At 41.9% G+C, this 18143-nt stretch overlaps 1 protein-coding gene across 1 annotated transcript; it reads right to left on the bottom strand.

Moving 5' to 3' along the window:
* Positions 1–982: 982 nt before the first annotated feature.
* On the bottom strand, positions 983–15415 carry pld5 (phospholipase D family, member 5). Its single transcript, XM_047338273.1, has 10 exons — positions 15263–15415; positions 8762–8898; positions 7632–7815; positions 7292–7400; positions 6728–6855; positions 4645–4842; positions 3517–3668; positions 2790–2955; positions 2408–2498; positions 983–1623 (listed from the first exon to the last, which is right to left on the bottom strand). Exons 1-10 carry the CDS (start codon positions 15413–15415, stop codon positions 1364–1366), a joined length of 1578 nt encoding a protein of 525 aa, XP_047194229.1. The 3' UTR covers positions 983–1363.
* Positions 15416–18143: the final 2728 nt, after the last annotated feature.

The following is an 18143-nucleotide window of genomic DNA, read 5'->3' as shown; positions in this document are numbered from 1 at the left end:
GATCTCAGTCTTCCCTTGTTCGCGTGCCGAAGTGTCCTTGGGCAAGATACTGAACCCCAAATTGCCCCTGCCCATAGAGAAAGTGCTGTACAGATGTACATGTGTGTGAATGGATGAATGTAAAACTGAACTGTAAAGAGCTTTGAGTGGTCATCAAGACTAGAAAAGCACCATATAAATACAGAGCATTCACCATGAATGTGATTGTTTATGCATTTGATGGGATATTTCTGTGGATTTCACACATATTATCATATCAATCATCCTATTGCTTGTCCTAGTATATAGTTTGTATTTGAATATTGCTTTCAATATTCATGCAACAGTACATGCTCATATAACAGTCAAAAATTCATTAAGGCAAAACACTACTGGTAAGAACGTTTGTTTTCATGCACTGACCAACTCTGGTCATCACAGGTGTCAATATAAAGCTCTCTCTCATGCATAATATGAATGGATTCAAACATTCCTCTGTATCTTACACAATATCATAAAAAATGTTTTCTGATAAAAAATGTATGGAATTTATGCTTATTTAACACATATCTTTCAGATTTCTTCAGTTTTTCTAATAAACCAGAAATGTCAAGTTTAGCAGCAAACATTCTAGTTTCCTATCTCAATATTAATGTTTTTTTAGAAAGTGGTTTGTTTCATTCTATGAACTTGCTAAAATGTAATTTTCGATGGCTGACACTATTTTCTGATTTATAGCATATGAAAAAGATTGATATAAAATCCACTCTGTAAAATCCTTTGACTTCAACATGTCAACAAAAAGAACCAAGAACTTTGATGTTTACTTTTCTGCTCTGGAAATGTATGCAAATTAGGACATATTTAAATAATTAAATGATGCACAATTTGGGTGTATACAAATTAATGTTCAGAAGTATTTCATTAGTGTTGTAAAACTTCTATGATTATATAATCTATTAAATATATGTCACAAAATTCAAGGTCAAGTTTAAAGGTCCAGTGTGTGAGATATAGGTGAAAGAATCTATTGGCAGAAATTGAATATAAAATAATCCTAATGTGTTTCATCTAAATTTTACAACTTGTAATTTTCATTACCCTAGAAGTGTCCCTTTATATCTAAGTATAAATTGGACATACTAAACACCTTTTGAGTTTTTATGACAACTGAAGGTTACCACAGGTTCTCTCTAATGTTTGGAAGGGGAGGGTGAGGTGAGGGGTATTCAGCTGCAACATGCAACTTCACCACTAGATGTCACTAGATTCTACACACTGAACCTTTAATAGTCTAGGTCTACATTCTTATATTGTGTACATGTTTGTAAATGTTTGTAATATTCAGGCTTAAGACGCTTTAGGATTTGTAAACATTCTGTGCTTATAAAGATAAAGGGCTGTTCCATACGTTCTCCTCCTTCGTCTCTTTAGCTTCTTCTTGTCGCAGGCTTCTGTATTTACTCTGTGGATCTTTGCTTCCTTGTAGGCTCTTAGCGTATCGTGACCTCCAGTCTCTTTCAAAAACAGACTTGAACTGGTCCAGGATTGTTACTCCCCTGTCTTTAGGGTCATTTTTCATCTGGACCACCAGCCCAATTCCTGCATTAATGGCAAAGTCACTACCGACCCAGTTATGGTTCCCTGTGGAAGAAAAGCAACACCTTGGATATTATATCTCACAGGTATTATTTAAAAAAAAAACAATGACTTTGAGTTTCACTGCTGTGTTTTCTTTTCGACGTGCTTCTTCTTGATATAGCGTTGGACTATTCCAATACAAATCCCCAAAATAGGTCCATGTTAAGTATATTTCTTTGTTATGGACAAAGCAAAGCTAGTTGTTTCCAGCTATTTACAGTCAGAAACTGTATAGAAGGATGGAAGACCCATCTCTACTTCCTCCCACTACCCAGAAATGATGCCAAAATATCCTGAATACGAACGCTAACATCTTGAGCCGAATGCATTTGGAGCAGTAAAAATGATCAGTGTGATAAGAACAACCTAAAATGACAGAAACGATTTTTTGAGAAAAAATGATTAGTTGTGCACTTTGACTTTTAAGTTTGGTCCATATCCCATCTGCGAACATAGAGGAGGGTGATTTCATAACTTGTGCTGCAGCCAGCCACCAGGGTGTGATCATTTCGGGTAGAGTTATGTCGTATATCCTTATATGGCCTACAGTCTTTGCTTGGTGCTAAGCTAACAGTGTGCTGCTAACAGTGTCCATATTTGATGGACAGATGTTAGCAATTGGTATCAGTCCAACTATTCATTTAAGAAAATGGATGTCTGATGTTTTAAAAACAGCACTTACAGCAAACCTGATGAAACATTTTGAAAATGTGTAGTAAAATTCCCCAAATTAAATAATTTTATATAGAAACTGAGTTAGTTTGGAGACAGTTAATCCATGACCTACCTATGTAAACAGCATTGTCGGTCACCATGTACTTGTTGTGGTTGAGTCCATATTGAAAGTCCTCCTTCTGCTCTCTGTGACTGAAGAACCTCTGCCAAAACATGAATGAGTGTGTGGACAAAGTCAGTGTGTGAAAATACCACAGCCACTCACTATTTGCATAAAACCACTAAACTACGGTGGCCGAGAGAGTCAACGCACTGCAAATTAAGAAAACAAATGCAAATAGAAAGACACGTGCAAGTTAGGAAAACAACTCCATCAACTTGACGACACACGGCTGCAAAAGTCACAACACATGCAAATACAGGCAGTGCATGTGTCGTCAAATTGAGGGAGTTGTTTTCTTACCAAACCCCAACTTGTGTTGAAATTCACTCACCACCTCGAGTGAACAGTTGTGCAGGTGCATGCAGAGCGACTTGAGGGAGGTGACAAAGTTAAAGGTGAGGGGGTGAGTCTTCTTCCAGAAGCTTATCAGCAGACGAACTCTGACTCCTCTCAGTACCAAGGCCTCTCTGATCACTTCATCGATAGGCGACCAATATCTTTAAATATAACCATCGTTAGCAGACAGTGTTTAACGATAGAAAGGCACTGATATAAACACACAATATGGTCCTTGAATTAAATTTACATGGATATATAAAGTTATTTTTTGTATAAATCAACAAACATGTATTTTATATTAGATTTTGTTTCCGTCTGGCACAGGCACTTGAAGTCAGGGATGCTGGAAGTTACTAAGAGTTGAGCGTGCTGAGAAATAGACTATATAATGATAACATATATCATGCAGTGCTACAAACATGATGTTTATCTATTCATTTGACTATCTGGGGCTTTATAGAAATCAGAGATTTTTTTTAAATATTACCTCCATGAAATCCATCCATGAGTTACTGCCAAATATTTTCTCAGTCATGTTTTGTACCTGTGCATCAGACAGGCTACACAGAAAAATATAATATCATATAAAATAGAAATGGGTGGATGTTAGCTCTACTTCTATGCTTCTCTCAATGTCCCAATGTTTCTCTGCAAAATGAAATGGATTGAGCAATTTCTTTATTGATTTGTTTGCTAAAAAAAAAAGCAAGACTCTGTACCTTGTGACTGAGGTTCCTCTGAATCTCCTGTTCACCAGAGGAAGGTAGTCGGTCACAGATATGAAGATAAACGTCTCTGCACTCTGGATGACTTGATGAATGGCGTCTATGTCTCTGGTGCGATCTTTCGAGCAGAAGAGTTCAGGGGAGGTCTGCAGATACATGGATACATCACACAGTCAAAGTTTGCACCCAAAATAATGTCCATTCATCCGTCCATCATCTATATCTCTAATATCTCTAATATCTCTTTCGAGGGTCGCGGGGGAGGCTGGAGCCAATCCCAGCTGACATTGGGCGAGAGGTGGAATAAACCCTGGACAGGTTGCCATTGCATCACAGGGCAGAGACATGCAGAGACAAACAACCATTCACTCTCACACCTATGGTCAAATTAAAGTCTTCACTCAACATAACCCCAATCTGCATTTCTTTGGACTGTGTGAGGAAACCAGACACAGGGAGGAACATGCAAACTCCATACAGAAAGACCCCAGCCGAACTGGGATTCGAACTCGTAACCCTCTTGCTGTGATCAAAAACTGGTAGATTTAGACAGTGGACAGAAAAAAAATGATTTAGATGGATTTTATTTTGCTTAGTTTGCTTAATTCACTCCCCAGTGCAAACTTCCAGGGTAACATTTTGACAGTGAGCAAGAAGAACATGACCCTGCAGCCATTTATCATCACTAGAGGAAGTAATGCACAGGAGCATGGTGGAGATGCCAGCAGCCAGTGGCATGGCTCCATTAGTTCCTATAGGATGATAAATGCCACTGGTAGGCACCATGTCGCTTTGAGGGTTACAAGATTCATTACTGTCAAATTAGGCTGAGGTACTAACATATTCAGACCCAAGATGCTCCTCAGCGTGATATTAACATGATTAATCACCCACTGGGTGTGTCTGATATTAGTTGGTGAGGAAGGTTTTTATAAAGATGTTCTTCCTCTGTAGTCCAAAGCCAGGAAATTGCTGCCTTAAGAGGAGAATAAACCAGTCGTAAAAGTTACTAATGAAATATAACCTCCCTTGTCTTTGTGTTTATTTTTAGCATCTTGTATAGAGTTGACTTATGTGTTAAGGGTGCAGTAAACACTGTAACGAGTCAAAGTCGATCCTCACAGACACATAAGCAGTGGCATTGGTGTCGTTGAGCTGCAGCTCCAGGGCGCTGTGCCTCCCGTAGAGGGCTGTAACTCTCTTCGACCAGATGGAGGGGATGTAGTCCCTCTCGTGGAGCTGCCAGTAAAAGGAAAAGACCCGGTGGAGATCCAGAGCGAGACAGCTGCAGTTAAACACCAACACGCCCAGTTCTTTCCTCTGCGGGGGGGACAAGAAAGGAGCACACACACACAGGGAGAGGTGATGCAGCAGAAAAGTTATTCACGGAACAGAAACACTTTACACATGATAGAGAGAATATAGAGTTTCATGGAAGTCCAAAATTATGCTGACTGCAGTGTGAGAATTGTAACATAGTGAGAGAATTTGATGATAATAGTAATTTTACCATTAGACTAGGATCAGTTTCTTTTTTTCGCTGAGGGGAATTGAGGCAACTATAGAGTCGTGATGCCCCCAACTGTTCCTGTGCATACTGCATCTCACAGACGGGTCCAATGCATTTCTGAGGATGTGAGGCAGCCATGATGTCTACGCGTGCACATACATAAGCAAATATATCTCCGGCCTTGCACAGGAAAAGTAGGTCTATGACTTGTCAACTACTTTTCAACTACAACAGCACCCCCTGCTGCATATCTGCTATATTACTGCACCATGCTAAAACCGCTGATGAACGATTAATCTACAATGATGCATAGTGTCGACTAGTGGTTTTGATAGTTGAGTAGTGACTAGTAGGGACTACAATACCCATAATGCAATGTATGTGGCATCCAGGCTACCCACTGTAATGCATTGCTGTTCAACCAACCCCATGGCATCCTGTGGATGGATGCGTTTACTCATTTTCATGGCAACACATCCAGTAGTTGTTGAGATATTTCAGTCTGCATATCTTCCTTTTTGACTCCATTTACACCTGGCATTAAAATGCGTCTTGTATCTGGATGATGATGGTGATGATGATGATGATGATGATGATGATGATGATGATGATGATGATGATGATGATGATGATGATGATGATGATTTTAAACTACACTTTTAGGATGGCACTTGTGTGTGGAGTTTGCATGTTCTCCCCGTGTCTGCGTGGGGTTTCCTCTGGGTCCTCTGGCTTCCTCCCACAGTCCAAAGACATGCAGACTGGGATTAGGTAGAATGTAAATTGTCTGTAGGTCGTAATGTGAGTGTGAATGGTTGCTTGTCTCTACATGTTGGCCCTGTGATAAGCTGATGACCTGTTCAGGATTTACCCCGCCTCTTGCCCAATGTCAGCGAGGATTGGTTCCGCCTAAATTGCCGCGCCCCTCAAAAGGATAATCAGCACAGATGATGGATGGATGGATTTACACCAGTAAATGTAATGTATGTAATGTATTATTTATGTCTCCAGTGTTCACATTGAGATCAGATTGCATCCAATCATCAAAAACACATTATAGTGGCAGGCATAAACGGGGTATTCGTCTCTCCTCTTTACCGCCTGCCTGTCATTTGTTCTACATGTGTATATGTGTGTATGTGCACACACACACACACACACACACACACACACACACACACACACACACACACACACACACACACACACACACACACACACACACACACACACACATTAATATACATGTCTATTCCTTCCTTCCCTCTGGCTCTTTAGTTAATTATACTCAACAGTAGTTCTACCTCCAGCTTGCACTCAAGCATGAAAAGTGCCAGGTAATCATTTCAAGTTACAGAATGCTAATGTTCTCTGGTCCCTCCTCCACTTGAATTACACACTCAATGCAAAGTGAAATGTCACTTGTCTTTCTGACACGTCCCAGACAGCAATCATAAATCATCGCTGATGCTTGATAAGAGTTGCTGGATTTACTAAATATAAAACAGTGCTAATCTAGACTGTTATGTTTTAATCCCTGTGCGGTGCAGAGGTTATCATTTAATTAATTGTGTGTATCTCCAAATATACTGTGGCCATTTTGAGGTTGGAGGATTCTTGCAGATGTGACTGCAGAGGCTCATCCCTGGTCTGATTTCACTCTGCACACTCATGTTTGTTGATGCCTACTCTTACCTTGGAGAGTGACCTCCAGTCCATGTCAGCGCTCCCGATGTAAACATGCTTCCGATCCACAATCACAAACGAGGAATGGAGTCCTCCTCGGGTGAGAGCTGTCATATTTACGAAATGAACCACTGCATCTAGATAGGGTGAGAAACAGAGAGAGCGGAGGGAGCGTGAAAAGTTAGAGATGGAGAGAATGGTGGAAATTTGCCAATCGGCCTTCGACTGTCTGACAGGAAAAAAATGGGAAAGAGGGAGTGAGCAGCCTGCGAGGCGAAGCCTTTGACAGAACACCGGCCAGGTACATTCGCACATTCATAATGTTTTGACCTTGATTGTGTACTTTGGCAGACAGGAGGGTTTTATGACGTGTGCTTTGGAGCTGCTGGATGAGGCTTCATGCTGTTTCCTAGCCGTTTGCAATGTGTAATATTATTGTGCTGCTAAAGTTAAGGTTCGTGCACAAGAAATCAGATGGATAGTGTAAGTGAGGAGATATATATCTTCCCTCGGGTTTGCTACAGTGATATAACAAACTCCTTTTATAATATATATATATATTAAAACACTCACTGTGCGCTGCCAAGGTCTTCAGATCAGCGGAGTTCGTGAGACCGCTGGCAATCTTCAGTTTGACCCCACGAGATTTCAGGCTGAGCAGTTGCTGGAACAAAAGCTGACCCTGAGGAGGAGAGTGATGTTGTGTGAGACTGTTGTCGGGCTGGTGCGCACTGTTTCCAGATGTCTTATAAAAAGGACATCTTCTGCCTCAGCAAGACCAGCCTCATTAACAAGACTGCACACAGATTTACTTGAAAATAATTGCTTTCCCTCTAACGGGACACCTGGGAAATGCAGCTGGTCCATGTTCCGCAGGAATGTCGGGGGACACAATCTAACCATGACTTTGTACCTGTTTGGCAGTGGTCGGCATTGTTTCCAGATCCATGGAGTTCAGGTTCCAGACAGGTGACACCAGCTCAACTGAGTGCTTCGCCTGCTCCAACAAAGTGTGGAAGCCAACAGAGAGAGGGAGGTGGGGTCCGCCATCCATGGGGAGAGAGAGGTCGTCTGGAATGTTCTCCACGAGCACAATGCTGGAAGTAACACATGTTTGTGTAAGTGCAAAACATGCATGGAAATTACGACTACATATGTGAAACATGTTCTGTGGCCGATAAGAGGTGTGCAAAATCGAATAAACCGCCTCAAGTGATCAGAGTTGAGTCAGCATCTAGAGTGTGGAGTTACAAAGAAGTGAGCTTAGCAAATATCTGCAGCTCATCTCTGCTTGAAACGAATGACTTGAGGCTATATTAGCCGCGGCTAGGATAACAAGTTGCATTTTGTGTGTAGGTGGCAGGTTTTGACAAGGAAGAGGAGTGTGTGGAAAAAAAAAGGCAAGATCTTTGGTTTGCCTTTATTGATGTTGATCATTAAAAAAATATATCTGCATCCATTATCTACACCACTTATCCTTTAAGGGATTGCAGGGGGAGCCACCAGCTGACATTGGGGGAGAGGTGGGGCACAGCCTGGACAGGTTCCCATTGAAAAATCATCTATTATTATTCTGATAAATTGAAAGTTTGTGGAAAAAATTATACAATACAGCAGAGGTGAATCTAGTTTTTTTCTAAATCAGGGGCCATCAAGTACAGTACACAGTGTCCAAAATTCATGCACAATTCCTGATTTAAAAAGTCATACATCATTGGAAATATACAAGCGCATTGTGTGCCTAGAAAAAGCTTAGAAAATAAAACTTTCTTGACAAATTGTTGTTGTTATTATGTGTCTAGAACTGAAAAAAAAAAAGACTTCTGATGGGACGGGGCACTTCTCGAGCCAATCCGATTTCAGCTGGGGCCCTTTGGCCCTGCCCTGGGTCTGCCTCAATAATTCTGACCTGACGACAATAAAGTTATTCAAGAATAAATGCAGATATGTTATATTAATGAATCTGGATTTTTTTGTTGCACAATACACAAAGGCAAACCTAATTTTCCTCTTGGCTTGTTATGCTGTTATTGAGCATCTTACCGACAGTCTCTGCTGCAGTTCTCCTCTGTGATCCCATCCTCTTCGTCTCCCCAAAGGTCCGCTGACGAGAAGATCAGTGCCACCAGCACAGAAAAGCAGCAGAGGAGGGCGAAGAAGGCAATGCACTTCTGCTGCGTCTAGGAGATGGGCGCAGACACACACACACATTAGTCACCTGCATCGTAGACCTCAACCCTCCGTCAGTTAGTCCTGGGGGGTGCACAACAGGAAATGATCTGTCCTTAGCTGCTAACGTCCTCAGTCAATATGATTGATTAGAGGTTTTCGGATTCATGGTCGATACAACAACAGCAGTATGTCTTCTTTATATTGGGAACATTTGACTTGACATCCAGGCTGCTGAGGGATCGAGTTCGCCAGAGCGAAAATCCCCCCACATTCACACACCCCACTTTTGAGCCCCGAGCATGAGGACAAGCGAAGTGGAACGCTCTCCAGCTGAAGGCAAACTGATAGACACTAAAGCCCAACTATAAGGAATATTGGAAAGCTCTGGTTTATGCTTATTCTGTCCAGCAGCAGCTTTGTTGTCGAAGCGAATCCCAGCTGAAAGGGATTTTATGACCTCTGTGCAAGGAGGGATACACCCGGCGGTGCATATATATATGACAAGCAATATTAAAAAGGCTATATTTGTGTGCATGTATGCCTGTGGTTTTCATAAATGTTGAGTGACAGTCGGCGTGGTCAGAGGTGACGAAGCAGCAGCCGCCCTGCTCCTGCCTGAGGAGCCTTGATTCCCACTGTTTTAAAAGTGCAGTTATAGGCACTATTGTTTTGCTTACGACTGCAGATTTCCACCATCTCATTCCCTGCCCTGTGTGGCTGAGTCGCTCTCGTGAGCCGTCAACATCACATTACATATTCTCTTTTGTTTTCTCCAATCAATCATATAAATGGCCTCCCTTTGATACGTTAAGTAGAGTAAGCAGTACAGTTCGGCTCAGAGAGATGAATTCCAGCAAAAAACCTTAATGAAATGTGCATTGAGCTTTGGACTCAATAGAAAATTGGGGGTTGGAGGATGATCGCCCCCCCTGCTCGTCTCGACACTGTCCGTCTCAGGCAATGAGGCTGAAAGACTGGTGCCAGCTAGATGCACCTGACACCCCTCTGTGGTCCACTGAGACCGGTGAGCTCTTCATAACGTTTAGCAGAGTCAAGAAGCTTGACTTGTGTTCGTGGCCCGGAGGAAATAAAGCCTCAACAAGACTGACAGAGTGAGACGGGACAGCTAAACCTCGGCACACGAGCGACTGGTTTCCTCCACCTCATAAGCACAACAACACATTCAGGGACACAGGGAAACAACCAGACACAGTGATTGTAGCAGAAGCAATTATTTGGTTAGATTGATGGACAGACAATTAATATGATAAACAGCGGAAAAGCAAAACTTTCTTGATTTATGTTGCTGCAAATCTTGTCCTGGCCTTTGGTTTTGACCTGATAATTAAACAAAAAAAGATTTATGGAGGTGTCCCCTTGGACAGTTTCGATAATCACTGTAATTGTCAATGTCATTTGTCAAGCAGATATGACACAACACTGGCTGGTTTGACCATCTCAAAATGTGTAATCTTTTTTTCACAGTCCTTCTGTTTTGTATCAAAGGAAATTGAATATTTCATTCTTTGAACTGTTATTTGGACAAAACAAGCAGTTTGCCATCTGAAGACATTCCTCTGCACTCTGGGAAATTGAGAAATGTTTTAACCCTTTTTTTGACATTTTATAGAGAAAAGATGAATTGAAAATGAATTCCAACAATTTCATCATCAAAAAAAATGTCTTAATTATCCAGCAAAAATGTCAAATGTTTCTGCTTCCTAAACATGAGAATTTTCTTCTTCTATACCAAACTGAATATTTCTGGCTCTGTATCTGGTATTCAATATGATAAAGTAAAAATAAGCATTTTAAATATCTCATCAAAATCTGGGAACATTAATCTTTCCATTGACATTTTATCACGAAAACAATAAAAGGATAATAAGAATAAAATACACATTTTAATAGGTTTCAATAAAATTATATAATACGTTTTTTGTTGCTTTTTTGACATTTTATAGACAATAAAATTGATAATAAAAATACTTTTTGGTTGAACATATACACATCAGTGTTTCACTGTCTCACTGAAGAACACGCGAGTTCAAGGATTCATGCAATTTGATCAGTTGAACTTATAGAAACCAGTGAGAAAAGCATCAAGACTCCACAAACAGTCAAAGTGAGAAAATCATCATCCTGAATAGATGCAGAGAGAAGCAGGTGCAGTTGTACCTTCACGGGCTCCTGTGGGGTCGGTCCCGCCATGAGAGCAGCACTCCTTCAAACTTCTCTGACACATGGGAAACAGCAGCTCATCTTTCTAACCTGTCTGTCTCTCGGTGTCGAGCCTGTCTGATGTCTTCACTCTTCCTGCTGCTTCCTCCCTGTCCTAGCAGGTGTGTGTGTGCACCTCGGCTCCTGGTCCATCCCGAGTCCTGACGTGGTCCTCGCCTGCCTGTGTGTGCAGCTGTGTGTGTGTGCAGGCTTCTGAGTGGAGGCAGTAGGGGAGATGGAGAGAAGACCAACCCCTCTCGTTCAAATGGCCAATACAGAGCTGTAGCTCGGAGCCCCAGCAACTCACCCCCTCCTCCTTGCTTCCTCCCTCCTCTTCCTCTTCCTTCTTTATCTTCCTCTTCTATCTGCTTTGTGAACAAAACTCATCTGGCAGAAAGCAGTTGGTCTTGGCTTGGAGTGGAGGGCTGCTGAAGCATGCCACTGGTGATCCACTGTGTGTGACAGCTGCAGCAAAACTCTGAAACTGTTTTAAACTCATTAGGGTTGGACATGTCTGCTCTCTATAGGCACACACATGCACACACACACACACACACACACACACACACACACACACACACAACACACACACACACACACACACACACACACACACACACACACACACACACACACACACACGCACGCACACAATTCCGCCCAGCGAAGACAAAAGAATTTAAAATAGTCCAATAGCTGTAAGTCAGCACTACTGTCTGCTTTAATTCCCACTGTTTAAATCATTATAATAAATGTGCTTTTCAGTAATGCACCAGATTCCTGAGCTGTCATTCATGTTTCACTTCTATCATACACAGCTTCCAATCTAAAGCTCTGGCTCCTCCGATTGCACAGAACTACATTAAAGGGCCTCGGTGGGGGAAAAAATTAAATATGCAAATACTTTCATCCTTACAATACTTCCACTCTTTTATTCACCCCAACCCGTTTCTATGAATATAGCGTTGCCTAATAGCAGAAAACAACATATGCTGCTGACTACAGGCAAGCTGCTGCTCTGTTTCGGAGTCAAGCATTGTATAGCATCACGGCTAATGGGGGATGGAGAGAGTTTACTCAGATGTAGAATCTGACAGTTGTTGACTGTTAGAGTGAAAACATCTAAGAAAGTTAAAGACATTAATTTTACACACTAGTCATATCAATATGTGTGTTTAAGTGAAATTACTTTTTAGGATGTATTGCCAAAATCTGTTCAGGAAATTAACTAATAGGCTAAGATGTAGCCTACATTGTGTTTTGTGCTGAACTATGACTACTATACTATTGTGCTTGCTAAACAACAGCATATACATAAACATTGTCATTGTGAGCATGTTAGCATGCTAAATAATAAGAGAAGTGTTATACCCGCTAAACATCAGCATGTTTGCACTGACAATGTTTGCACTCCATTTTTGTACATTAGGAGGAGTTGGAAACACATTGTACATTTTTATATACAGCCATTGTGTACTTAAAATACAGCTTTGCTGAGCTACTAGCATGGCTGTAAACTTAATCCTCTTATATTCAGTATTTTAGATCCCAATCTGAGTATCTTAGGGTATCTCATTTGAATCCTCATAAAAATACGATGATTGTACCATGAAAAGGCTGATCATTGGATATGGTAATACCAAAAGAGTATGCAGATTACAGATGAGGTGATTCCAATTTTTAAAACCTGCGGTGCACTTGTGTGAGATCCCACAGAGATACTAGTCTCAGGGAAACAAAGTCATAGCAGTGAAACCTGCTGTGACTGTCCGGTGCAGGTGCATGTCGCCGTCTCTGTGAGAGTTAAAAAAGGGGGGACAGAAATGGACACACACACACACACACACAGGGGGAGAAACAGGTCCACCTGACCATCACAGGCATGAGACCTTCAGCTGAGGCAGAAACACAGGTCACATTTTAGCTGAGCAACAACATAAACAAGATCGTCAGCTGATGGCCAGTGAGCGGCGGCACATGCGAGGAAAACGTTGACATAAACAATTTGACGACTGCACAGTCACAGCAACGATGCAACGATGAATATTAATGCATGAGATGCTTACAAGTCCGTTTTGTTTTCCCTCAGGCTAAGGTGCTCTTTGATATGTACATTTTTCACACCGTGCTGTCGGCAGGCGTTCAGAAGTCACAGCCTCTGACTCTATGTGCGGGACATCATTATCTCAAAATGTACGGAACAGTTCTCCAACACAGGGGACCAATTATACACCGTCTTCATCATTAAGGCGTAAGACACAATTATACTGTGCACACAAATGACACAAATAACTGTGGAACAAAAGGTTGTCATGAGGTTAAGGCTAGATGCTCAATTTGTGCGTGGGGCCTATTTTGATTTTATGAAATGCTGTTTAAACAGTTTTTACATGTAATCCAGGCATCTCCAAATCCACGTCATCCCAGTTCTATCCTGCTTAGATGTTTTTGACCCATAAACTATCTTTAGAATTTGTTATTACAAATTAAATTTAGAATAGCATGAATGATGCCGCCCGCTCCTCCCATCCAAACACACCTCTGTGAAGGGCGCCACGATGTAGGGGTTTCACCTTCACACCAGAAGCTCAGCAGCATGCTTTCCATTCACAAACACAACATGTTGTGTGTGCTGCAACAACATCATAGTCAGGGTGATATGTGCTGAGTGAAGGCTGACTGGGCGCAACGAGACAGCTGGGCCACGTGCCAAAAGCAGTGTGGACGGGGCGCAGACAGAGATCCAGTTGTAGAAGGCTCCATCAGTGAGCAGAGCACGGAAGCTGTTAGTTCAGCCTCTAACAGGTCACGTGGTTAAAAGAGGAGAGATACACTGTTTAATAGTGTTTGATAATGGAGATTTCCTAGACAATAAGTGATGTATCTTGATGAAAAAAATCAGGCACATTTAGGGGACTGAAATCTCAAAATGTGGTGCAGCATGATTGAATGTCAGGGGACTGTTGGACCATGGCGGAGGTAAGTGCTCTACTGAGTGCCATTCTAGGTTTTCTTTGGTTTCTGGGAGGTTGCTATTGGCACACCCCAAGGCAACAGGGGGAACATTCAAATAGTAATTACTAATGTGTCATACCGATTTTATTGCAATTGCCCAGTGGGTTATATTAAGTTCCTACACAGGACTGGCCTCACCTAGACAATCGTGCAAACTCCACACAGAGATATCCCAGCCCAACCCGGAACCTTCTTGCTGTGTGGCAGCAGCTCCAACCACAGCATCACCGGGCAGATGTGTGTGTGTGTGTGTGGTTCCAGGGTTCATAGTTTCCCAGAGCTCAAGAAGATACTGTATATTCACAGTGTTTGACAAAAAAACAATAATACAAACAACAAACTCACACAGGCATGGCTCTCATTCCACACAAAGAAAAACTGAGGAGAGATCAATATTCTGTTGATCGACTAATCTACTAAATGGTTGATTTCAAACCCTGCCCTGCATTAGCATTTGTGAGTAGATAAGAGTTCAAGCAAAAAATATGAATCAATAGACAACAACAACCAAGATCATTTTCTTACATACAAGATGTTCTACTTTGTAAATCTTTAGGCCACTAAAGAACATGCTTAAAGTAAAAATGAAGGTTTACCAATTCTAAATTCAGGAATGTATAAAAAAAAGCATAGGAATATCTATAAGAAAATCATTTCTGCTTGTTAAGAGTGTAGTATCCTTGGTCTGTGTGTATTTTTTGTGTTAGTATGTGTGTGCTGTGTGTGTGTGTGTGTGTGTGTGTGTCTGTGCTGTGGGTGTGGCAGCTGTGAAGAAAGTGGTAATCAATTCTCATTGAAGATACAGAGCTCAGTCACACACTCATCCAGCAGCAGCTCTCGAGTGCTGATGCGCAGCAGACATGCAGAATGAATGGGCTTCCAGTGGATGGAACTAATGCCTCTCCTGGGCTCACAGCCTGCAACATACTGCACTGGATAAATTGGCGGGTCGACTGTATATAGTTTAATAAACTTAATAGATATACTTGTAAATACTTTGCATATTTAATGTAGATCATTCAAGTGAGTGGATGGCCTCGCTCCCAGTTATACTTCACCTCGTCCCTTTCCAGAAGGCAGCTATACAGTTACATAAGTCAGTGCTGATGTTAGAGAGACAGTTGCCGGTTGACTCACCTGTTCCAGCTTGTCTTTGCGTCGGAGGAAGATGGATGCGGAGTAGCCCTGCTGCTGGACAGCACTGCTGCTTTTCATCTGGGACGCGCAGGGTGAGAGTGCTGGGGGAGCCTCGTCTTGCCCCCTCGACCTTGGGTCATCTGACAGTTCCATTGATGACCTGCGTTCCGCTGTCTGCCGGGCCAGAGACTGATGCTCACACACACACTTACACACACATACACACACTCATACACACTTAAAGACAAGCACACGGACAGATGTTGTCACTCACGTCTCCCCTCTTTGCGTCTCTCTCCATCAGTCCGTAGCTGAATCAGCCACTGTTGGTCTCTGTGCTGTCTGAGCGACAATGTGCACTCTGACTGTTTATGGCCAGTGTGCGAGGACACTCTAACACACTTGTTGGGGAGGGTGTGTGTGTGTGTGTTTGTGTGTAGTACAGTCTCAGGCGGGATGGGAGGGGCAGGCGTTGGGTTTCTGTAGGCGTCTGGATTAAGTGGATGTCAAATATGAGCAGACCGGACAAGACCAGAGGAAGAAGACGGTAATCAGATTGAGGGAAGTGTGAGGAGAGTATCAGACATGAAGGGACGGACACACACACACACACACACACACACACACACACACACACACACACACACACACACACACACACTATGCAATCTAATTTCTTCCATCTGCACCTCACATCCAGAATACTGATTTGCAGAGGCTGGATGTCCTGAGCTACAGTAGCTTCACCTTAATAAACCTTTGGAAAGGGCGAGAAAGCTGCCATATGTCTCACACACACACACACACACACACACACACACACACACACACACACACACACACACACACACACACACACACACACACACACAAACACACACACACAAACACACACACACACACACACACACACACACACACACACACACACACACACACACACACACACACACACATAACTGGAGATTGTTATGGCCTCTTCCTTTTTATTGGGATACATAATAAAGGTGCTGTGTAATAAAAACAATGAGTTTACACTGATCTAAATCAAAACACAGATCCACTGTGGCCACTGTGTCAGCAATACATCAGCTAATGTAAGTCGTTTTTTTAGATTCACCGATTCAGTCAACACAGCATTTTGAAATGAGAATATAATGGATGTTACATTAAACATTTTGGGAAAATATCACCATATTGATATCATATAGATGGTATCTATAAGGATTTATCCAATACATGACAGATCATGTATATTTGATGCTAAAAACAGGTTATAATGTCATGATTGACAGCCAAGACTGATTCACGCTTGGACAAGTGCGTGTATGGGCGGGACCTCGATAGCGTGGCTTCATCACGATAACTCCTGCGTGGATTCCAAATGACGTCTTGGCTTTACTATACTTACCTAAAACTTCTGGCTGTGTACCATCCTACAGTGGATGTGAACACCCAGAGGACTTTTTTCTTTTTTCCTGTTCTTCCTACAGAGCTGGAGACATACGTACAGTTTACATTTAGGGAGTCAGACCAATGAGAAGGTGCAGAATAGGTAAAAAACCCTCTGTAGCCCCCCCCCCCACACACACACACAGATTACATCATATATCTTATTCACTCTGAGACCGCACAGGTCCTATATAAAAAAAATGGCATCTCAAATTACACACAACAGCGCGTAAGGTGCATGCTGTGCATCACCTGGCAAATATTCTACAGTCATGAATTTTTATTAGGTCTACATATGTGAATACAGACATCATTTTTATTTCGAGGACATTCAGACTGTCATCCCAGAGGTAAGAAAGCTGCAGTGATAGGAATATTTTATTCATATGCAATAAATTCAAGCAGTGTGAGTGAGGTAACAAGGCCAACAGGGAACCTGGACCTAATGAAAATAAGCGGGACCAATTCAGATAAAGTGTTCCCACTAAGGTGAGCACCTGCATCAGTGCTGATGTTTGCCAGCAGGTCTCTACGCTATATGTTGCTCGCAAGGGAGGAAAACCCCTGACACAGCTTCGAGGATTAAGGAAGTGGAGCAGAATATCTGGAGACCTACAATCAGTAGTGCGGCGGCTCCGGCAGTGTGGCCTCTAAAAACCTAATTTGTCGAGTGTACTTGCAAAAAGTGAGGGAGAGGCCAGACAGGGGGGGGGGATTGCGAGGTGATGAAGATGAAGAAGTGGGGGCGTCAATGGAGTAATGAGCATACCAGAGTTTGACGAATCAGGTTTGTCAAAACGTACTTACTAATTTTATATAACCAAGCAATTACATGCTTCATCCAAAACCTGCAGTGGTGCAAGAAGGACTCATACATTAAACTCAAAAGTCAAAGTACAAATAAATGGACAAAATTTGTACCTAAGTAAAAGTAAAAATACCATGTTAACTTATCTATTTGAGTTAAAGTTAGTACTTAATTTCAAATATACTTAAAGTATTTAATTTAAAAGGACTTGTTGGGTGTAACCTATTCCCTAATCTCATCATTATGAGTCTCAGCTTCTTCCAAATCTATTTCAGGAGGAGGCGGGGTCTAATGTTACCTGCCCGCTCTGATTGGATCTGTGGATTGGTTCCCCCATGTTATTGATTACTTTTGAAAACATAAATCAAAAATATGTAGTACAGCTGTTTGCTGATTTTTGTAATGGGTTGAAAGTGAAATATATACTTAAGTGAAGTACAGATACTAAATTAACAATAACAAAGTAAATGTAGTTTGTTATGTCCACTAATGGCAACAAATGATTTCTTGCAGTCTGTTCATGTTCTTGGGGGAACAGTGGGACTGTAAACACAACATTCATATATTCAACCTGAAATAGTGAAGTTAACATAGTTTCCAATTCCAAAGAGCAGTAACATT

The sequence above is a fragment of the Hippoglossus stenolepis genome, chromosome 2 (genome assembly GCF_022539355.2).
Source record: "Hippoglossus stenolepis isolate QCI-W04-F060 chromosome 2, HSTE1.2, whole genome shotgun sequence".
In the NCBI taxonomy this organism is placed as follows: domain Eukaryota; kingdom Metazoa; phylum Chordata; class Actinopteri; order Pleuronectiformes; family Pleuronectidae; genus Hippoglossus; species Hippoglossus stenolepis.
The sequence above is the reverse complement of the archived record's forward strand: the minus strand, read 5'-3'. Positions and strand labels throughout refer to the sequence as shown.

Bases quoted from the DNA above. Each gene is read 5' to 3' on its own strand.
- pld5 (XM_047338273.1), bottom strand. From the start codon at position 15,415: ATGGAACTGTCAGATGACCCAAGGTCGAGGGGGCAAGACGAGGCTCCC. The intron at 7,401-7,631 runs GTACAAAGTCAT...TCTCCTCCTCAG, and splicing joins TGCCGACCACTGCCAAACAG to GGTCAGCTTTTGTTCCAGCA. The intron at 6,856-7,291 runs GTGAGTGTTTTA...CACCCTATCTAG, and splicing joins GAAGACCTTGGCAGCGCACA to ATGCAGTGGTTCATTTCGTA.